Genomic DNA, 23,949 nt, shown 5'->3' with positions numbered 1-23,949 from the left:
ACCGGAGGCGCAGGAGCCTCGCGATAGTGTTTGCACAGGCGGCGCGTGACGCCGCCGCCGCCTGTAACTGATGCAGAGGTTATCCCGCCGCCTCAGCCGCCACCCACCGCCCGCAGCCGCCGCCGCCGCCGCCGCCGCCACCCGGGCGACGCCGGGGGCAGACGCACTGCAGAGGTGCCGGCAGGTTCCGCCCGCGGAAGTCTCCTCGGCCGGCGCAGCCCGCGCTCCGCCCGCGCCCCGGCTCCGGCGGGCGCCCCCTCGACGCCTCGTCGGCCGCCTCAGCTCCGGCGCGCCCGCCCGCGCCCTCGCTGGGCCCCCTCTCCCTCCCCCCCGGCCCCTCGCCTGCCTTCACCTCTCCCCTCCGCACCTCCCCTCGGCTCGGTTTCCTCCCCCATCCCCTTGACTCTTCCCCTCCCTCTGCCCTCGCGCTCTCTCCTCCGCTTCGCCCTCAGCGCGGCCCCCGCCATGACGGAGGCGGGTGCCGGTGCCGTTGCCGTTGCCGCCGCCGCCGCCGCCGCCGCCGCCGCCGTCGTCGCAGGGGGGGAGTCGGGTTCCCAGAAAGTAGCTTGATGAGTGTCCAAAGTAGCAGTGGAAGTTTGGAGGGGCCGCCATCTTGGTCCCAGCTCTCCACGTCTCCAACCCCGGGTTCGGCGGCGGCGGCCAGGTCCCTGCTGAATCACACGCCGCCATCCGGGAGGCCCAGGGAAGGTAAGCGCCGTCGCGCTCGCTCCCTCGCTCCCTCGCGCCCTCGCGCCCGCCCGTCCGCGCCGCGGCGGTTTCCCCCACCCCGGGCTCTTCGACCCCGAGGTGTGTGTGTGGGGGGGGGGGTGGGGGGGTGGCGTGGGGGCGCCGCGAGGCCGCCGGGCTCCCGGGAGGTCCTGCCGCTGGCTGGCTGTGTGGGTGGTGGCTGGCGGGGGGCTGGGGGCGTGGGGGTGCGTGGGGAGGGGGGGCTGGTGGTGGTGGCGGTGGGAGACGGACCCAGGCAGGGGTGTGCGCGCGCGGGTGGGGACGGGGCGAGGCGCGCGGAGCCGCCGGGGCTGCCCCGCGAGCCGGTGCGGCGCGGGTGGGAAGCCTCCGCCCGGCCGCGCGCCCCTTTCTGCTCCATTTGCTCGTACACTCAGTGCTCTTAACCTCCTGGCCTCGGGTCTCCGGTGGCTTTTTTTTTTTCCCTGGGCTGCGGCTTTCATCCTCGTAGCCCCCTCCCCTTCCCTCCCCTACTCCTCCCCTGGAGGCGGTCCCTGCGCCGCCCGCCCGGCCTCCCGGACCCGGAGGGTTGTGTGTGTCCCCCCCACCCCCCCCCCCCCGCTCTCGCCCCTCCCCGACTCGCGCGCGGCGGGGGGGGGGAGGGGGGGTCCCTGCCCTTGGCGTGCGTGTGTGCGTGTGTGTGTGTGTGTGTGTGTATGTGCGCGCGCGGTGGTGGTGGTACGGGGAGGGGGGAGGAAGCAGTGGGAGAGCCGCAGAAATGATCAAAGCCCCACTCGAATCCCCGGCTTGGCCGCTCGGGGCCGCTTCGGCGACCCCACTGACTCGTGGGCAGGCTTCTGAGACCGCCCCCTCCAGATGCTGGCAACTTTCTCTCCTTCGCCATCACCTCGGGCGGGCTCGGGGCGTGAATCTTCCTCCGCTCCCTCGTGGCGAGTCGGGCTTCTGTTTCTTGCTCTCCGGCAGGGTCGTGGGGTGGGGGGTGGGGGTGGGGATGGGGATGGGGATGCGGATGGGGGGTTGCGGGCAGCTCCTGCGCAAAAGGATCTGGCCGGGCACGCACCGGCTCGGTTACAATTGTTTTCTAAGTTTGCTGGCGTCTGGCATGCTAGTGTGCTGCCACCAGATGTAGCAGTTACCCAGCTAGTCAGGCAGCGGAGTGCTTTTGACGGAAATTTCAACTTGCTGTATTTTAAACTTGGAGGGTACGGCGGAAAATGAGATTTGAGAGCACACACACACGTTTGCTGGGGGAAGAATGCATGCGTCCGGTATCGCGTTGAAAAACGAACGCTCTTTTGTCTGGGAAACGTTTAGCGGTGTTCTTTAGCAATGGGTAAACGGGGAGTTTCATTCCCAATTGTGTCACAGAAGGAGATGATAGTCACGGCCGGGGGGGGGGGGGGGGGGAAAGAAATCTGGAAGTCCAGTAGTCTGCTGAATCCTTGGTTCTATGATTTATGTAGGTATCGGTAATTTTCATTTATTTTGAAAATACCTGTTCATGTGAAGTACTCAGAGCCTTGACAATTGCTAATCAAGTGTTTTGTGCCCTGGATCCTGTGGTTCTGGCACAGCATTCTTTGTCATTTTGTTCCTGTGAGCATGTGTGAAAGTGACAATAGGCTCAAAGATTGGCATGAATCTGCTCCAGAAAATTCATGGAAAGGTTTGATTTATGGCATCCATTAAGACATGCTCAATACGTTGACAGACATTTTCCCTTTTTCGTTTCACCCCAACACTGAGCTCTGATTATTAAGAGATAAAAGTTTATTTCTTGTTCAAATTTTGTACATCTAGTCATATTTTGCGGTTGACTATTTATAGATGAATGTTTTAAAAAATATTTTGTAAATAGAGTATTGTTGCTTTGAGCAAGCTTTTACTTTCCTCTAATTTCATTAAGATGATTAATGATGATAATGAAGTTTTAATGAATGAATGATCTTGGGACTTATTTTGTAATTTTTTGAGGTTAATCGATCTTTTTTATCGTTCATTCATCTTTCAAATATTTATGGAGTCATTTCTATGAACCAAGTTCTATAGTAGATACTGAGAACAGGTGAATTGCTCATCCACTACCATATTATGGGTATTAACAGTTTGGGGGCTGCAAAGTCTGCATTTTGAGTTCTCAAGTTATTTCAACTCTGTTAAAAAAAATACTATTCTGCACTTTTCCTGATGTTGAAAAAATTTAATAGAGAAGTTGGAATTTTATTGTAACATTTCTAACCTGATATTTTAAATTTGAGAGGCTTGGACCAGGGAGATAGTACAGCAGGTAGTCCTTGAAGAAGCGGAGCCGACAGATTTGATCCTTGGCATCCCCTTTGCTCCACACCCCTCCATGCACCCAGCTTCTCCAGAAGTGATTCCAGAGTGCAAAGCCAAGAGTAACCCCTGAGCACCCATGGGTGTGGACCACAAACCAAATAAATTTTAGAGGTTAGAATACTTTAACGTGAATTTACAAATAATCAGAATTTTCCTGTGAGTTAAGATCACAGTATTTATTGGGTTTTGGGTATTGGGCATACCTGTAGTTCAGGTATGCCCAATTTACCCATTGTTGGGCATATTGAAGTGCTGTTGGGGTTGGGGAAGACCGAATGATTCCAGGGATTGAACATCATCTCCTGAATGTAAAGCATGTACTCTGGGTTGTTTTCATAGCCCTATACTAGATTGTTGTATAGCTAACTAGTATTTGTTAACTAAATAATAGGATATGATTGTGTCAGTTACACTACACACATATGATCAGGTGGTAATTTTTTTTTAGACTAACCAGTGTATGAGTTACAACTGGGCTAAACTTTTTTTTTTCCCCTTAAATTTTTATTAGTGAAACACCATGAGATACAGTTGTAGACTTACAAATTTTTGTGCTTGGGTTTCAGTTATACGATGATCGAATACCCATCCGTCCACCAGTGCCCATTCACCACCACCAGTCCCAGTATCCCTCCCACCCCTCTTCCCCCCATCCCACCCTACCACTGTGGCAGGGCATTCCCTTTTGTTATCTCTCTCCTTTTGAGTGCTGTGGTTTGCAAAAGAGACATTGAGTGGCAATCTTGTTCGGACTATAGTCTACTCTCATCACGCATTTCCCATCCTGAGAGGAACCTCCCAACACCCTTTATTTGGTGCTCCCTTCTCTATCTGAACTGCCTTTTCCCCTAGCGTGTGCGGCTGTCCTCAAAGCCATGGAGTAATCCTCCTGGTACTTATCTCGGCTATTCTTGGGTGTTAGTCTCCTATTTTGTTACTTTATGTTCCTTAGATGAATGCAATCTTTCTATGTCTATTCCTCTGTTTCTGACTCATTTCACTTAGCATGATACTTCCCATGTAGTACCACTTGTATGTAAATTTCATGACTTCATCCTTTCTGACAGCTACATAGTATTCCATTGTGTAGATGTACCAAAGCGTCTTTAACCAGTCATCTGTTCTTGGGCACTTGGGTTTTTTCCAGATTCTAGCTATTGTGAACAGTGACAACTGGGCTAATCTTACTCTCTGGTTTTAAGTTCGTCTTGAAGTTAATGCTAGCATCAAATTGTACATAGAAAGCCCAGGTACCAACATGAAAATGTTCTCTATTGATTGGATTCCCATTTTTTAACAGGTGGTTTGAACCTTTTTTCATACGTACATTGGTATTAGTATATTGTGTAAATTGAGAGGATTTAGCATTTCTGGTGACTGCTTGCAAGAAACATTACTTTTTTGGGGGGGGGTCACACTCAGCGATGCTCAGGGGTTACTCCTGGCTCTGCACTCAGAGCCTGGCGATGCTTGGGGGGACCATACGGGGTGCCGGGAATTGAACCCGGGTTGGCTGCGTGCAAGGCAAACACCCTGCCTGCTGTGCTATTGGTCTGGACCCAAGAAAAATTACTATTAAAGTAATTTGAATCCATGTTCAAAGAGAACAAACAGTTTTAGGAAAATGTACTCAACAACAGATGAATCCCAGCACCACATATGATCCCCTGAGGACCATCAGGAATAAGTCCTGAGCACCGCAAAGTGTTGGTCCAAACCCCCACCACTGTCCTCCCACCATTTTGAACTAGTAATGTCAGATTATAATTATATGTGGATATATGTATGTCAGTGAGATTGAACTCAGAGCTTCATTCATGTGAGCCATGTGCTCTTCACCAAAACTACATCCTTAGCTTGGTGAGGGTTGTTTGTTTTGGGGGAGGTTTGGGTTCACATCTGGCTGTGATTAGGGCTTCTTTCTGACTCTGTGCTCCGGGATCACTCCTGGCAGTGCTCAGGAGACTGTATGTGGTGCAGAATGCAGTGCAGGGGGTCTCACTAGTGTTACTACATGCAAGGCAAGAGATTTAAAATTCCCTTCCCGAAAGAGTGAGCGAAAGGGAATGCCCTGCCACAGGGGGAGGGGGGATGTGGTGTGGGGGTGGGCGGGCTACTAAGATCATTGGTGATAGAGAATGGGCACTGGTGGAGGGATGGGTACTCGATCATTGTATAACTGAAACCCAAGCGCGAAAGTTTGTAAGTCTACAACTGTACCTCATGGTGTTTCACTAATAAAAAAAATATAATAAAAAAATAAAATCCCCTTCCTACTCACCATGATCTCTCTGGTTCCCCACCCCTTTATTTTTTAAAAATAATAAAATGGGTATAATTTGGGGGACACACCTGGCAGTGCACATGGAACCACGTAATGCTAGGGATATAGCCCGAGCATCCTCTACACAGAGCTTGGTAGCTCCTGAATGATTTTTTTATTGTGGTAAAATAATTCACTGTAGTATTAGTATTAATATTTTAGGCTTACTTAAATATACGGTGTTACCACACCACCTCTACCACCAGTGTGCCACAACCACTTCTAGGTAATTTCTTTCCCTCTCCATAGACTTGGTTCTATTGGCCTTTCGTCTTGTTTCCTCTTTGAGAACAGTCTTGTTCTCAGAGAGTTGCTGAGCAGTGTGACTTAGGTTTCCTGTTCTTTCCCACTGAATTTCTATTACATTTTTTCTACTAATGATTGTGCCATTAAGAGATGAGAATAAGTAACATTTCAAATAAAAGTTTTACTTTGTTGAGATCTAGGAACCTGTTCTTTTTTTTAAAGAATGTTCAGAAATGGAGGTTCTGTGATTTATAATATTGTTAATGATGACTTCCTATGTACATACCCGTTCCAACACCATATCCATCACCAGCAACCTAACCTTTCTCCCTCATAGACCCTAATGCTCCTCCCTTTCAAGCCCCCCTTCCTCGAAACAGACTCAGTTGTGTGTATCAATTTTCTCATCTTGTTTCCTTTGGCCCTTTGTTGCCACCTTGAGGGACATCATTCTGTATCTATCCCTTTCCATCTAACTTCACTCAGCATGATATCCTCTTAGTTTCATCCATGTCACAGCAAATTGTGTGATTTTGTTCTTTTCTAAAGCTGCATAGTATTCCATTGGGCTGGAGCGATAGCACAGTGGTAGGGCGTTTGCCTTGCACGCAGCCAACATAGCCGACCCGAGTTTGATTTCTCTGCCCCTCTCGGAGAGCCCGGCAAGCTACCCAGAGTATCTTGCCCGCATGGCAGAGCCTGGCAAGCTACCCGTGATGTATTCGATATGCCAAACACAGTAACAACAAAGTCTCCAATGGAGACGTTACTGGGCCCGCTCGAGCAAATCGATGAACAACGGGAGGACAGTGACAGTATTCCATTATATATGCCACAACATTTTGATCCGCTGATCTGTAGTTGGGCATTTGGGTTCTTTCTATGTCTTGGCTATTGTACCAACTGTTGTGATGAGCGTTGGTGTGTATATATTCTTTTCGAGAACAGGTACCAAGAAGTGGTACGACTGGTTGTCTAGGAATTCTATTCCTATAGTTTGGAGAGATCTCATATTTTAGAGAGGTTGATCCACACAACATTCCCACCAACAGTAGATGAGGGTAGAATCTAATGTCTTATTGGCTTTAAACAGTGGTGTGTGTGTTTGTTTTGTTTTGTTTTTCTGTATCAGTAGGTGATGCTTTTGAATTGATAATTGGTAAGAGTCTAATGATTACATGGAAGACATGGGTTTTCTTTTCAGATCCATCTTACCAGTTATAAATAATTAGCTTTACTTTTGTGTAGTGAAAGTAGGTTAGTGAGAAAAAAAAAAGTTATCACTGTACAATTAAATTGTACTCTGTTTCCACATTTAAAAACTTTATTTTCTAGATAGAAGACATAATTTTGGGCTCCACATGATGAAGTAATAACTTAAAGCATGGCTTTTTAATTTCTTGAAGATTAGAAATTTTGTACTGGAAAGGTAACAGAAGGTAAGAAGGTAAGGATTAGGTGCTTGCCAATTGAATCTTGGCACCCAGTTTAATCTCCACACTGCCTATGATTCCCCGAGGTAACACCAGGTGTGACCGCTGAACATAGGACCGAGAGCACTGTGGGGTATGCCTATCCCTCCGAATCCCCTCATGAAGGTTTCAGTTTTTGAAGAGATCCTTTATGGTAGGTGCCTTCTTTGCAAAGGCACATTTACTTATTAGAAAATAAAGAAACTGAGAACAAAATTCTATCTCTGAGAAATATATATATAGACTATACTTTTAGTCTTTGTGGGTCTTGGGACTCCTTTTATCTCTTAAAAATTATTGGAGACCTCAAAGATTTTTGTTCATGTGGGATATATCATATACACACATAGACTCTCAATTAGAGCATTTCAAAAATACATAAATAAGTTGGTTACATGTTAAATTATTAATTATTTTAATGAATATGTTCTAAAATTTAGTAAGACTTGTGATATTGCTTTTTTTTTTTTGCTTTTTGGGTCACACCCGGCGATGCTCAGGTGTTACTCCCGGCTCATGCACTCAGGAATTACTCCTGGCGGTACTTGGGGGACCATATGGGATGCTGGGAATTGAACCCGGGTCAGTCATGTTGGCTACGTGCAAGGTAAACACCCTACCCGCTGTTCTATCGTTCCAGCCCCTTGTGACATTGCTTTTTATTTTTACAAATCACTTATTTTTTTCTTACCAGAAGGAAGACCTTTTTATCCACCTTTGTTGTTTGACAGAAGTGAACAGTACCTAGTTTCTCATAGACATGTAGTTAGAAAATAAGGCTATATAATAAACTTTTTAGAACTTCTATGTTTTCTTTAATAAGTGGTAGATTTCTTTTTGATTGGGCGATACTCAACTTTACTGCTCAGTGCTTGGGCTTCCTCCCTACTGTGCTCATGAGTCCATCCATGTAGTGCTGGGGGATCTAACCTGGACCTCCTATATACGTAGCATGCTCTCAGCCCTTTGAGCTCTATTCTCAAAAATACAAATTTCATTTTTTTTTTTCTTGCTTTTTGGGTCATGCCTAGCGATGCACAGGGATTACTCCTGGCTCATTCCTGGCTCATGCACTCAGGAATTACTCCTGGCAGTGCTTGGGGGACCATATGGGATGCTGGGAATCGAAGCTGGGTCAGCCACGTGCAAGGCAAACACCCTACCGGCTGTGCTATCGCTCTAGCCCCTACTTTTGCTTTGGAAAGTTTGCCTTATTCTACTTTGTATGTACCGAAGACTTAAATTAGTATGTGTTTTTGTTAAATGGAAAGAAATCCATAGAGGATTTTTACTTTTATGACAAAAGATAAAAAACTTACTAACATTATACCATCTTGGCTTATGCAAGAAGGATTCATAGAAACTTTTCCTACTTAAAGTAGCAGAGAAATCTCTATTTTGAAAACAAATAGAATAGTTTTATTCTGCTATTTTAGAAGGAAAACTATTGGGTGAGGTTAGGAAGGCATAGAATGGATTCATTTTCCTTTTTAATTTTGTCAAAAACATAAGAACTAGGCTAGGGAGATAATCAGAGGGTTAGAGTGAATGTTTTGCATGTGGGATCCCTGGATTGCATCCCCAGCACTGCATGGTTCCCCAGAAGTGCTGGGTGTGCCCTCCCCCCCAAAAAATGTAGCAACTGGACTAGTCCAACAATGGAAAAGCTGCCTTTTGAAATTTTTACTCATACAAATTTAAAGCAGACTGCAGGATCATGAGGGATGGAAGAAGATTAATTTTTTGATTTTGGGTGCTATTGGACTAAGTGACTTTAGTTTCATCCAACTTAAAAATGTAAACATTCTGCGATTCTTTGAAAATTCCTAAATAGAGAGTTAAATGGAACGTACATATCCATGAACGTTTTTTAATGTTCTTGTAAGTCATCAGTATGAAACTATTGTTGAATTTATTGCTATTTTGCATTTTTATTGTGCTTTTCTTCTGAGGATTTCCTGTATGTTCTGGAATCAGCACAGTCAGCCTTCTTGAAATCTTGTTAAATTCTTTGTGAAATATAATAATCTTTGAAAACATTTTAGGGAATCAGATGCTGGTTATGGTACAGTTAGTGGAGTTGTATAATTGGACACAAAATTTTAGAATGCTGTGAGGGCTTATTCCCAATTTTGAAAGAGAAACTATTAACAGTCTACATCGTCTTTTATTTATATTTGTTTATACCATTCCAGAAGTAATGCATTTAATCTGGTCTTGTTTTTTTAATCATTCAATGATAGTTCATTTTAATTTTATTTGTAACATAATGTCTTGTTAATTGGATTGAAGGGTTAGATTTTAAGTGGTAGTGGGAAGTTAAGCGTAATTTCTCTTTATCTTTAATGAGGTCAGTTTAGTAAGTGCGGTGACCTATATATGGCTTGATAATTCATCTATTTGTTCCATTTGATGTGAAAAGTTAATTTCTATAGACTAGCCATAGGATTAGTGTCTAAAATCCTTCATGCTTGTTAACAATTTTCCATTGAGGAGTAGTGTTACCAAATAGGAGTTGCAGTATGGTACGATGGGAAATTGCATTGATTGTAGGTGGAATCCAACTGTACTTTCTCCTTTGCCATTAATTGGTTGTGTGACCTTAGATAAGTTGCTTATTTCTCTGCTTCACTTTCATAAAATGAAAATTAAAGAGCTGAAAGGGACTTTTTTAGAAGAAATTTAGTACAAACTCTAGTTTTTTTTTTTACTATAAAAGAGTTGGGACATAAATTCAGATTTCTGACTCTCAGTGCTTTTTTTCCATTGGCGTGTGTGTGTGTGTGTTTGTGTGTGTTCTTCTGTAAAAATGAGTCACTTTTAGCTCAAAAGTACCAATTTTTTACAGCCCTAATATAATTTACAGAGGAAAGTTTGTAGCGTTTATTAGTAAGATACCTTTTCAAGAAGCACTGTGACCTTTTCAAATTTCTTTCAGTTCAAAGAGAAGATAATTATCTTTATTATTATCAAAAGTTTAATTATGAGCATGGTGAGTGGTGTAAAGAGGTGATCTTACTTACTTTTTTTTTTCCTTCTGTTTTTTGGGGGCCACACCCAGCTGTGCTCAGAGCTTAACTTCTGGTTCTGCTCAGGGATCACTTGTGGTGATGCTGGGAGTTGAACCTGCATCATCCATGTGCATGCCATTCCAGATCTTGTTTTTGCTTAGGGATCACTCCTGGCGGTGTTTAGGGGACCGTATGGGAAGCCAGGAATCAAGCCTGGGTCTGCTGCCTGCAAGGCAAGCACCACTACACTACTGCTCCATCCCCAGTGATCTACTTTCTAAAACTCTTACGTTAAAAATATATATGTTAAATCAGCTAAATAATAGTAGGGTGATTTAATGACCTGATGTAATTATGTAATTGCACCTCAGAAGTTGGTGTTGAAATGTTTGCTCCTCTGAGTTAGGTGCCTCTATTTCTTAGTTCCTCTTGGAGCTATTTTATGTCACTTGCCGTTAGGCTACTTCTATCTATAGTTTCTTTTGTGTTTTTGTCATTGTTTTTTTGTCACACTTAAGCAGTGCTCAGGGGCTACTCCTGTAGCTTGTGGGGACCCTTATAGCTTTAGGAATTGTACCCATGCCTTTCACTTGCAAAGGACGCTCTTCATCCCATTGAGCCATTTCCCTGACCCTTATTATTATTATTTATTTATATTGTCTGTAAGATAGGAAGGTTTTGAATTCAACATTCATTTTTATTGTCTCATTGCATATTGGCATCAGCAAAAGTAACATTTTTTTATTAACTTAAGTTTTCTTAAAAATGACATGATTTTGTTTGCCACTCAAAGCCTCTTTTGCAGACCACAACACCCAAAAGGAGAGAGAACACAGGGGATTGCCCTGCCACAGAGGCAGGGTGAGATGGGAGGGATGGAGGTGGGAGGGATATTATCCATGGTGGTGGAAAATGGGCACTGGTGGAGGGATGGGTATTTGCTCATTGTATAATCGAAACCCAAGCACAAAAAAATTGTAAATCTACAACTGTACCTCATGGTGTTTCACTAAAAATAATAATAAAAAATGACATGATTTATATATATTAATAAGCATATATTTAAGATCCAGGATATGCTCATTTTAATATTTCCAAGCAAGCAAATATCTTAGAGAGTAATGTGTATAGGGTTAACAGTATCAGCTAAATTTTATTGCTCGTACACATTTAGTATTGTTCATTTATAGATGGGGAAACTAAGCACAGAGAAGTGATTTGCCTAATATGAACCAATATATGTTTTATTTCAGAGGGTTAGAGATTTGGACCACATCTGCCCATACTTGGGGCTGTTCCTTGTTCTGTGCTTGAGGTTGGGGAATCGCGTTTTTTTTTTTTAAAATTATAAAAAGGCTGGAGCGATAGCACAGCGGGTAGGGCGTCTGCCTTGCACGCAGCCAACATGGCCGCCCCGAGTTCGATTCCTCCGCCCCTCTCGGAGAGCCCGGCAAGCTACCGAGAGTATTCGATATGCCAGACACAGTAACAACAAAGTCTCCAATGGAGACGTTACTGGGCCCGCTCGAGCAAATCGACGATCAACGGGAGGGCCTTTACCTTTACCTTTACCTTATGTGGGCTGGAGCGATAGCACAGCGGGTAGGGCGTTCGCCTTACACGCGGCCAACATGGCCGACCCGAGTTCGATTCCTCCGCCCCTCTCTGAGAGCCCGGCAAGCTACCGAGATATGCCAGACACAGTAACAACAAAGTCTCCAATGGAGACGTTACTGGGCCCGCTGGAGCAAATCGATGATCAACGGGAGGGCCTTTATTTATTTTATTTATAAATTATTTTTGTGGGTCATAACCGGCAGTTACTCCTGGCTCTGCATTCAGGAATTACTCCTGGGAGTGCTCGGGGGACCATACGGGATGCTGGGAACCGAACCCGGGTTGGCCGCGTGCAAATGCCCTACCCGCTGGTCTATCGCTCCAGCCTTTTTTTTTTTTTTTTAAAGAATATAGGGCTGCAGAGAGAATACAGTGGGTGCAGTACTTACCTTGCACAGTCAACCCACTTGTCCCTGAGCATAGCAGGGTGTGGTACACAAACCAAAATAAATAAAATACAGATTAATGGAAGGCCCTATAGAGACTCCTCAAATATTGCCTTCTGATAATTATTTGGACTTGGTACTGTGATATTTATTTACAGATGAAGAAATTGAGACAGATATTAACATACTTAAGGAAATATAGAAAACAGTAGCCAGGATTCAGACTGGGTTCCTAAGTGCACGCTAGTAACAGTTACACTATTCTGTGAATTTATTCCATTAAATAGATGTGCTATAATTTAATTAATCTTTATTAGGTAGATCTTTTTCTTTTAGTTTGTGATAAAAGTGCAAAAAACTTTATTAAGCTGGAAAAGGAGTTTGTTTCTGCACATATCTTCAGTTTGTATTTGTGGAGGAGTATGAAATGACTTCCAAAAACAGCTTAGATCCAAGATCTCAAGTAGTGTCAGTGGCTTTTGCTCTACATTTTGGGTTTTTTTTTTTTTAGGCTCTTGGTTTGAAACCCCTGTTATATACCTGTCACCTTCATACTGCATTTAAAGGTAGCCTCTCTTTCCTGATATCTATGCTTGTTCTTGGTTAATGCTAATTAATATACTCTTAATTGTCAATTACTTAACCAATCATTGGGACCTGGGAAATGAAGCCATGGCAAGGTGGCCACTATTATTGTGGACATGATGAATTGGGGAACTTACAATGACACAGATGTGAAGATCACTCCAGTAAGGCAAACTCTAGTTTTCCTGAGGAGAAAGGATTATAATGAACCAAGAACAACTGTAATATGATATGTGATTTTCTAGTTTCTTTATTTTAGTTTTTTCCTTCTTCCCTATTCCCCCCTCTCCCCCCGCCCCCCCCCCATGATGGAATCATCAAGGCAAAAAGTACAAAGCAGTTTAAGGGTTCCAGGAAGGTGACTCAGTGGTACAGTATCTGCATTAAGGTGTTGAATTTGATTCTGGACACCACCCTACTTTGCCATCTAGTGATTCCTTGGGTTTGTCATTGTGATCTTTTGCCATCTAGTGATTCCTTGGGTTTGTCATTGTGATCCTTGACTCCACAACTAGGTGTGTGACCCTGTGATATGCAGCCAAAAATAATAGAGGGAGAGGGAAGAGGGAAAAAATTTAAGACCTTCTATATTGAATCATGCTAACTTCAAAGTTACAAAATTATTCATGATTGCGTTTCAGGCATATAATCCAACACCAGTTCTTTCACCAGTGACCACTTACCTCCACCAGTGTCATATTATACCTTTCCCTGTCCTATAGCCCCAACCCCCATGACAATTTTCCTACCAGAAACCAGTTTTCTTGCTCATTTTTAAAATTGTGTTTGGGCATTTGTTATTCCCTACTATGTTTCTTTATATCCAGCATGTGAGAGAGATTATTCTGTGCCTCTCCCTCTCCCTCTGATTAACTTTACTTGGCGGGATACTCTTCAGATCCATCCATGTTGCAGTTAATTGTATGGCCTCATCTTTTCTTATAAGCAAGTAGTATTCCATTGTGTGTATGTTCTATATTTCTTTATCCTGTCATTGGTTCTTGGACATTTGGGTTGTTAACAGATTTTGACTATTTTGAATAATGCTGGATGAAAATAGGAATGCAGATGTCTTTTCTGCATTTTGCTTCTGGGTCCTTGAGGAATATTCCTAAGAGTGAAATTGATGGGTCTTATGGAAGTGGAATTCCTAGTTTTTTGAGAAATGATCACATTGTTTTCCAAAATGGCTGAATCAGTTGACATTCCTGACCAGCATGAGTGGGGGCCCCTTCCTCATCTCCCATGCCATTCATGCCAACACTGGTTGCTATTCTTTTTGGTGTGTGCCAGTCTCTCTGGAGTGAAGTGACATCTCATTGTTATTTGATTTGATGATTAGCCATACAGAATACTTTTCTTTGTGCCTTTTAGCTAGTTGTATTTCTTCTTTGAGAAAGTTTCTATTCATTTCTTTCAGTTTTTTTATGGTGTTGGAATTTTTTTGTCATAAAGTTCTACCAGTGCTATATATATATCTTGAATACTAACCTTTTGTTCAGCAAATGGTGGGTAGATAGATACCCACTTGTGGAGTCTCTTTATATTCTGAGCATCATTTATTTTGAGGTGCAGACCCCACCTCCACCCCCACCCCTAGCTCGGGAAATCATATTGGATGCTGGTGATCAATTATCTCTCTGGCCTTGGTGCACAACTAAGGGTATTGCATCCTAAAAGTGCCTCTAACTTTTATCATGGAGAGTTCTACCTGTGTTTTCTTTTATGTCTTAAGGATTCAGATATGATATCAAGGTCTTCTGTGCATGGCATTAGAGAGGGGTCTGAAAAATTTAAGAACTTTTAATAAATGTTGCCAAATTATTGTTAGAGGTACTGTAACTCGTATACCATATATCCACAATGTGTAAGACAAGTATTTGTTTTTTGAACAGGTAAATTCGATTTATCCTGGCAATTTCTGGACTTGAATACTCACACAACACCTTGTACTTAACCAGAAGGTTGTACATCTGATGCTGAACAACTAATCTATTTTTTCATATTCCTTCTTGTATAATTTTTTAACTGGGAATTTATCACTTTTACTATTTTAAAATGGTTATCATAGCAGTTTTTTGTTTCTTTTTGTGTATGTGTAGGAGGGCCACTCCTTAAGGGTCCACTCCTGGTTGCTGTCAAGGGACTGTATGTGGTGCAAGGGACTTGCGGTGGCAGACATGCAAAATAAGTGTCTTACCTCCTGTACTCCTCGGCCTTACAGTTTTAAACTGCAACAAAACCAAAAGGCTAATTGATAAATGACAGCACATGGCAAGCTCTTATTCCCTACAATGTCCCCCAGTTTCTGTCATCTTCTCTGACTTACTTGACAGCACTGTGTTTAGTTTTTGCATATCAGTGCCATATTTGAAGCATCATTGTATGTAGAAAATGTAGCTTAATAGTTACAAGAATGTATCTGTTGGACCTTGGTTTGAGTTTAGGCACTTTCAAATGTAAGTTTTTTTTTCTTCTTCTGTGTGTGAAATGGTAAGAATAAGGTACTAGTGCTGTATGGATAAAAGTTTAATATAACCAGAATATATTTGACTTAAATGGACTGTCTCTGACCTGTTGAAGATTCCTAACAGAGCTGTGCCTGACAGAGGCAGATTACAAACGATGTTTTAAATTGCTTCTTTCATTATTTTTTTACTACTTGTAATTTTCTGTTGTTTGAGAATTGATCACATTTGACTAGATTTAGATTAGCATTTAGCCTTTATAATTTACAGAAATAGACTTTAAAGGAACATGCATTGAAAATTATAAAAGGTCTTGCAGTGTATTTTGAGTGGTGGGCTTGTTCTTATTAATATTATAAAATGGTACAAATGAGTATTTATTCCTTTATATGTACTAAGTGCTTAAAATTGTGTTATTTACAATGGGTATGTAAGTATTGTCACATTGGTTTAGGAATTAGTTCCTATAGTTAGATTTAGAGGTCTATTCTTGTCACTTCTGAGCTCTTGTATAACTTTTTATTTGTATATGTAAGCGCATTGGTGAATTTTTCCTATTTTAAAGCCATTTTTGTTAAGGTACATGGATTTAGAATTACTGTTAATCACACTTTTTATGCATATATCATTCTAATACCACACCCATCACCAGAAGAACTCCATTCCTTCCACCGGTGTCCCACGTATCCCTCCCAAGTTCCCCCCATATCCATAGAATTGAATTTTTCCTTTTTCCGCGAAACACAAGACCAGCTGGTATGAATTATTGAAAAGTAACATTTAATTTACATTTTCTCATCTGTCCATGTTGATATGTTTACCAAAAGTTAATAGTGATTGTCTAATTTCACAATGTAGTATTGTGGTATTTATGCATATAATCATTTTCCTCCTTTGAATGATTTCTTTTGTATGCATTTAATGGATTTGTTTAACTGCACAAAAGAGGATGAATATTTTTGTTATTTAATATATTGTTTTGCCAGTGACTAATTATGATTTTGAGTGTGTTGTTTCTCAGAGATGAAGTGTCAGCTTTTGAGTCTTATAGAAACTTTATTGGCATAGTTTACTTATTCGTTTGCCAAATTTGGGGGGCTTGGGGTTATACCTGCCGGTGCTCAGAGGTTACTCCTGACAGTGCTTGTGGAACCATACAAGGTTCTGGGGATCAAACCTGGGTCAGATGCATTCAAGACACTCCACCTTCTTTTTTAATCGCTCTGGTCCTATTGACCAAATATTTTGAACTTAAATCCTATCATGGGGAAAAACAGAAACAGTTCCTGCATCTTGGAAGCTTAATCAAGGTCTGATGAGGAAGATTGTATTTCATAATATGTAATATGTACTTTCTGTTTGTGGACCACATCTAGCCATGTTCAGGGCTTACTCCTGGTTTGTGCTTAGGGATCATTCTGGGTCTGTGCTCAGGGATCACTTCTGGTGGTGCTTGGAGGAACATTTGTTGTGCTTGAACTTGGGTTGGCAACAGGCAAGGGAAGCACCCTATCTAATAACCTTTCTGGCCTGTAATTTGTACTTTTAAACACTATTGCAGGTCACTTAAATTTATCAGAGTGGGCAGTTTTTAGTTTCTGATATAAACTAGATTAGCTATGATAAGAACTATGGTATAGGATACCACAAGGTGTTACAGTCGAAGGTCAGAAGATTTGTTACTAGTCACCTGAGTATCTCTTAGAACCCAGTTAGTCCTCCAAGGAACTGAACAGGAAACTGGAAATTTAAGATGCGTTTTTCTCTTGTAAACCATACAGCAATGTTTACAATGCTGTGAAGGAAAGTCTCTTTAAAGGAAACATCAGAAGTAAGGAAATTATTTTTCTATTACTGAAGTATTGAACAAAGTGCTCTAAAGAGAAGGGAATTGCCATTTTCCTCCAGTTTAACTAGTAAATGGTAGCTACTTGCTTTAGTTGTTATGCTGCAATTGCTTTGTAAAGTTGAACTCAGTATTTTTATCGTTTGATTTTCATTTCCAGTTTTTTTCAGTTTCCCATTTCCAGTTTTTCAAAGTCTCTCAGGCATAGGAATATATGATGGAGGCCATCCCGGGTTTTATCCCCAGCATCCCATATGATTCCTCATGCACCACCAGGAGTAATTCCTGAGTGCAGGGCCAAGAATAAGCCCTGAGCATTGCTGGATGTGGTCCAAAAACAAAAACAGTGAATGATGGGTATGTCAGTTCTTGTATTTGATGGAATCATTTCTCCTTCTTGTTTTTTTCTTTTTACGTATTTATATTTCTCCATTATATGGTTTTATACTTTCATTAAATTAAAAGCAGGTTAAAATGTTTTTTAATGGAGGTCACAAGCAGTAATGCTGGGGGATGAAAGCTTTACTGGCACTATTCACTTAGAGATGTTGACCTGATGCTTCATTTCTTAGGCCTAGTGCTAGATGTGGCTATTCTGGGGCCACCAGAGCCATACCCAGTGGTGAGGGCTCACTCAAGGTATACCTGCAGTGCTTAGGGGATCGTATGGTGCCAGGGACCGAATTAGATCTTGGCATTGTTAGGCAGGTATATGTCTTACCTTTTTGATCTGTATCACCACTTGTCTTTTTGATAGTTTATGTCTTTTAAAGTTACTACCCTCTAAAGTTCAAGTACTCTCCTGTGATTCATTGTGTCGATATTATTTAAAAATTTTATATGGTGCTTTACCTTTCATCTAGAAGCATAACACGAGTGCATACAAGTAAATTTACACTGGCATTTGGTTTTGTAGGGGGAGAGGGAGGACTGTTTTGGTCCACCACCCAGTGGTGCTCCCTGCACTTAGGGATCTCTTCTTGTCCAGCTCAGTGGAATGTGAGGTGGCAGGGATCCTACTGGGGTCCATCACATGCAGGGTAAGCACCTTACCCCTATACTATCTATCCTGATCCATGATTTGTGTAACTGCTTATCATTGTTTAGAAATTAAACATTACTGGGGTAGGAAGACAGCCCAAATGGCCGCTGCTGGGCATTTAATTTGATATAAATGGCCTCAAACAGTATATATTTATTTATAACTACATTTGATATGCTAATATTTAAAAACTAGTTCTTTTGCAGTTACCACATTACTAAATAAAGCTTTACAAACGTACGTGTCTTTTCATATCATTAATATTTGTTAGTATACGCTTAACAGTAAGCACTGAGTTTTTATAGGGTATATATGTATTTGCCTTCAGCAGATACTGCCAGTTTCCTGTTTCCTGAAGTTGTTTACCAGTTTACATTCCCATGGTCCTAAGTGTTTCTCTTATCAGTGTGCCTGTTACTTCACATTCTTACCAACAATTGTACAATTATAGTTATTAGTTTTCTTCATTCCGACTATTCTAATTGTTGTGAGGTGATAGTATTTTTGTAGTTTTAAATTTTTTTGATGAGTTAAGATGTTTACCTTTTTTTTTGTTTTGCATATATTGTGAAATAACTTTAAGTCTTGCTCAATTTCCCATTGTGTTCCCGTTACAAAAAATAATTTATTTGAAGAAACCTGTTATATTTTGTATAAGTGATTATTTTTATTGTAACCCCCACCCGCCGTTTTGTGGCTTTTCCCCCACTCTTTTTGTGGGTATTTAAGAATTATCCCAAATTCATAAAAATGTTTTCCTTTATGCATTTTATAATAGAGGTATTTATTATTGTGGATTTTCTCCTAAGATTTCAGTCCTGTATGTTTTTGTTTTTATTGACTGGGAGTGTTTTCTAGTTTTTCTTTTTCATTCTTTAGAGCTATTGACACTTTAGAATACATGAATTGCCATATATTTGTGAATTTCCCAAATGTCGTTCTGTAATTGATTTCTAATTTAATTCCATTGTGGTCAGAGAACATACTTTGCATGCTTTCAACCCTTTTTTCAAATATGTTGATGCTTACTTTATGACATAATGTATGATCAGTCTTTGAGACTGTTCCATGTGTACTTTAGAATATGTGTTCTATATTGGTGGATGAGATTGTCTTTAAATCAGTTTTTCAACCTTTGATTGTCCCCTTTTGGACATGTTTCCTCTGGTCTCTCCATCCTACTAGTTGACTCTTTAGTCATGTGTAATGGCCTTCCCCCTTTACAGGATTTTCACCTGTGGCCCCCTTGGAATATTCTGTGAGTCTCCTGATGAACATACTGCCCCTGGTTGAGAAATGCTGCCCTAATCAGTGACTTTCAACCCTTATTATACCTGGTAGATTGGTACCTACAAATGGTTGACAAATGGTCAAAACCACTATTTCATGCATCTGATAGGTCTGATTGGTTTGTAGTGTTTTACTTGTGTGTGTGTGTGTGTGTGTGTGTGTGTGCTTGTTTACCTTCCATCTACTTCTATATGTCTGAATTTTTATTGTTGTGAAATTTTATTGTTGAACTCTTCCAACTGTTATTGTTTGATTGTGTATATCACCCTTTATTTCTTGTATTTCCAGGCTTTTGTAAAGTGTGTGGTGTGTGTGTGTGTGTGTGTGTGTGTGTGCGCGCGTGCGCGCGCTGATCATTTTCCAGACCCTTGCTTGCAGCAGAACTGTCAAAATCACCTTCCATATCAGGGTTTGAATCTTGGCCTCTCGCTTGCCAGGCAAGTGCTTTAAGCCACTAAACCATCTTCTGTGCCCTTGTTGCTGGAGATGACAAACAGTGGAATTTTCCTCATTATTTTGATGCATGTGGCAGCAATGGGGTTTGAACACACCATCTTCTAGACCTTATGTTGTTTATATTTGATTTAACGTATGTCTTTTGTAAAATGCATGTAGTTCAATTTTGTTATTTTAAAATTGAGTTTCAAGCCTGTATCTTGATGCATTGTTATCTATTCTCATTTAATGTGTTTCATATGCTTTTATTAGATATGTATATAGGTGTATATCTCCTTTGGCCTTCTGGATCTCTTTACTGCTCTTCTAACTTACTAGTTAAGGTTCAGATATGTACTAAAATTCAGTGATATTATTAGAAACATGAGTCCTACAGAGCACTCTTATGCATTTCCTTTTTTTGAGGGAGTGTTTGAGCTATAGCCAACAGTGCTCAGAGCTTACTCTTGGCTCAGTGCTCAGGGATTCATATATGGTACCAAGGATTGAACTGAGTTGTCTGGGAAACACCATCATATCTCTCCACCCCCTATTAAAACTTTTTTTTAATCATTCGTTGTCATTTCTTTACTCCAGTAGTCTCTCCCATCTGCTTTCTTTGTGCTCTTATTATTGTCACTGTCACTGTCCTCCTGTTCATCGATTTGCTTGAACGGGCCCAGTAACATTGTGAGACTTGTTACTGATTTTGGTGTATTGAATAAGTCATGGGTAGTTTGCCAGGCTTTGCCTTGCAGGCAAGATACTCTTGGTAGCTTGCCGGGCTCTCTGAGAGGGGCAGAGGAATTGAACTCAGGTCAGCTGGGTTGCCCTTTTTCAAGGCAAACGCCCTACCTGCTGTGCTATCACTCCAGCACACTCTTATTATTAAATATATTAAATTTTTATATATTGTAGGTTCAACAGGGTCACTACATAAAATCATTTAAGGAACTAAGGAGAATTATGTGATTTTGCTCTCTATTAGCACTACTGTTTTTATTGCAGGTTCTCATTATTCTCTGGTATTGCCAGACTGAATTTGATTCTTCTGCCAACTCCAGTGTACTATTCAGCCTCTCTAGTGAATTTTTTTTTCAGTTACTATACATTTTTTTCCCCTCTAGAATGTTCATTTAATGTATGTGTTTTCTCTTAGTTTCATTGGTCTTTATTTGATGAGACATTGTCATAATGTCTTCCTTTGATTTTTCTAAGCACAATTTTCTTTAGTTATTTGAACGTATTTGTAATAGCTTCTTTGGTTTCTTTGCTGAATCCAGCATCTGGGCCTTCTCAAAGGCATGTGCACGATCTCCCTGACCACTGCTCTTTGTTTCTTTCCCTGATCTCACTTTTTGGCTGATCTGCCTCTATTGCTGTAACACCCAACAGTCAGTCTCCACTAATTGCTAGCTGATTGCTTTATTGTTTCCCTCCACATTCTCAGTACAAGTTGCCCTACCATTTGATTCCATTAAAGTGAAGCACCTGCAGAAGCTAAGTGTCTGGTAGACATTGAAACTTGTTCTTTGCTCTAGGAGGGCTCTTGTCTATTTGTCTAATTTTCTCTGTTAAACTTGTGGCTGCTTGGTAGCTTGATTGTTGCCAATACTCATTTGGATCTACCAGTTTAGTTGCTAGTGTCTAAATTTTATGTATGTATGGTTTTAGAAATAAACTTAACCCACAGTGTGTTCCCAATGAAGTCAGTTCCCTTAAGTGGAATACAGAATTTTCTGTTCTATGGTGTCTTACCATACTAAGAATCTTTGCTTTTATTTAGTACAATAATGGCAGAGGCAGATCTCGTTTATAGTATCTGGCTCTAAGGGCAGGGCACTGGGTGAGGATTGTAACCCCTTTTGTTACCTTGCCCCTAAAAGTAAAGCATCTCTGTGTTGTGCAGGAGAAATAGTACAGAGGTTAAAATACTTACCTTGCATTTGACTGACTTGTTGCTTTGCTACAATGGCCCAAATCCTGGCACTGCATATGGTCCCACGAGTGTTGCCAGGTATGGCCCAGAGGAATGTTGGGTATGTACCCCTGCCCAAATTAAAGAATCTGCCTTATTAGTCAGCAGCTAGGACCCAGTACTTTGGTCTGGTACATGTGGTAAATAGAACTTTTGCCGTCTAATGGAGAGCTGGCTGGGGAAAGCCACCTTCAGCGTTTTTCATCGATGCTTACCTGGATAGTGTTTCTACGACATGAGGTGGGGTGGATAGTGAGAGATGCCAGCAGCCTTCCCTCTGTGGAGTGAAATTATGGTCCTTGATTGGGAAGGGGGAACTTCTGTAGCAGTCATCTGTTAGAGAACTTCTTTGGTCGTTCTGGCGTGTGAACGGGAATGGCTTTTGTCTCGGATATCATACATGCTTGCTGTACTCATCTCATTTTGGGAACAGGGTGTATTTCACTTTTTTATTTTTTAAATTTGTTTTGAATTAAGACACCATGATTTACAAAGTTGTGAATAATTGTTTCAGGTGTACAGTGTTGCAATATCAATTCCACTACCAGTGGCCCCAGGGACTCTCCCATTTCCCACCCTGCTGCCTTTGACAAATATATCACGATCACCACCATCCTGTTGTTCGTCGATTGCCTCGAGCAGGCCCCAGTAATGGCTCCTTCATCCTAGCCCTGAGATTTTTTTTTTTTAAAGTGCCATATTCAAGGCTCTTTCAGGGTTAGGAGAATGAGACCCATCATTGTTACTGGTATTTGGCATATTGGGTATACCACGGGAAGTTTGCCAGACTCTGCAATAAATAAATAAATAAATAACAAATTTATTTCATATTGCTTGCTGCAACAAAACTTAAATAGCAGATGGAATTATCAGAAGATGAATCAACAAGTTAGTTTATCATGATTAATTGCTAGATGATTTTAACCTATGTAAATTAGGAAATTCAAATCATTTAATATATAGTATACTGCCTGTTGTCATTATTAACTTTTCAACTCTGGCAATTAAAACATGCTGCATTTTATTTTGTACTTGAACCGTATTGTGGTAATAATCATATCACAAGTATGGGTTTATTATTACATGATTATATTATTATGCTCATATTTTAGTACATTTTCTTGACTATATTTCTCCTGTGTGCTCGTGGGTCACTTTTCAGACATTAAATTAAAAAAATTTTAATTACGTGATTAAGTGATTAAGTGATTTACTGTTACTTACTCACAGTAGAAATTTAAGAATGCAATGTTCCATTACCAGTCCCACTGTCAGTGTCTACATTCCTACACCATAATTTTTTTTTTTGAAGTGTCACCAGTTAAATGGTTATTTTACTGGAAAGATGGGCCACCAAACTTTTTTTTTTTTGCCACCAAACTTTTTATGCCCCTATTCCTGTTCTATATTATCTTTCAGATACTTTATTGTTGTGTTTTGCCTATTAAATCTATAATCCTCCTGAGGTTTTTTTCTGTGTGATGTGAAGTATTAAATTTTATTTCACTATGGCTATTCTGATGTCTCAGCACCACTTACTAAAAAGTATAAGTATTATTATTGTGAATTAAGTGTCTCACCCAGAGCAGATCTGTTTCTTTGGTCTATCATTTGTTTATTTTGCACCAATACAACACTGTCTTAATTACTATAGTTTTATTTAAGGGAAAGCTGGCTCTTGTGCTCAGGACAAGACTGTAGTTTTAGAATAATCTTAAAACTAACTTTCCTGACTTTTTAAATTTTTAAAATTTATTTTTGGCTTTTTGGGTCATACCCAGCAATGTTCAAAGCTTTGCACTCAGGAATTATTCCTGGTGGTGCTTGGGGGACCATAATGAATTTTGCCTGCATTCTAAATGAACCTGTAAACAAATTTACTCCTATATTGTCTGGACAAGAATATGGTCTGACTGTTATCTTTATTCTTGTAAGACTTGTAAGCAGAATCATTTGAGCCACGCTGGGCAGATTCCTGACCCACAGAAACTAGAGGTTGTAAATGGGTCTTTTGAGCTGTTATGTTTGAGTTAATAAATACTAGTGATTTTCTTTAAGATTACTTTGGCTATTTTTGGCTCAGTTCTACAAAATAAACACCCAGTGTGTTGGGGGCTTAAGATTGCCCTATATCGATTATATCTGTATAATGAGTGTTTTAATCCAAGCATACAGTGTATTCTCATCATTGTTTCAACATTTATA

General features: G+C 41.0%; 1 protein-coding gene across 2 annotated transcripts in view; it reads left to right on the top strand.

Moving 5' to 3' along the window:
- Window positions 1-465: 465 nt before the first annotated feature.
- TLK1 (tousled like kinase 1) overlaps window positions 466-23,949 on the top strand; it is a 148,447-nt gene continuing 124,963 nt past the window's right edge. For both annotated transcript variants that reach the window (XM_056110149.1, XM_056110148.1), the window contains exon 1: window positions 466-708. In XM_056110149.1, coding sequence (XP_055966124.1) covers window positions 570-708 — 139 coding nt within the window. In that variant the 5' untranslated portion in view covers window positions 466-569. The remainder of the gene's footprint in view (window positions 709-23,949) is intronic.

Source organism: Sorex fumeus, unplaced genomic scaffold (assembly GCF_029834395.1).
Source record: "Sorex fumeus unplaced genomic scaffold, SorFum_2.1 ptg000009l, whole genome shotgun sequence".
Taxonomy (NCBI): Eukaryota; Metazoa; Chordata; class Mammalia; order Eulipotyphla; family Soricidae; genus Sorex; species Sorex fumeus.
This window is presented reverse-complemented; position numbering and strand designations above follow the sequence as displayed.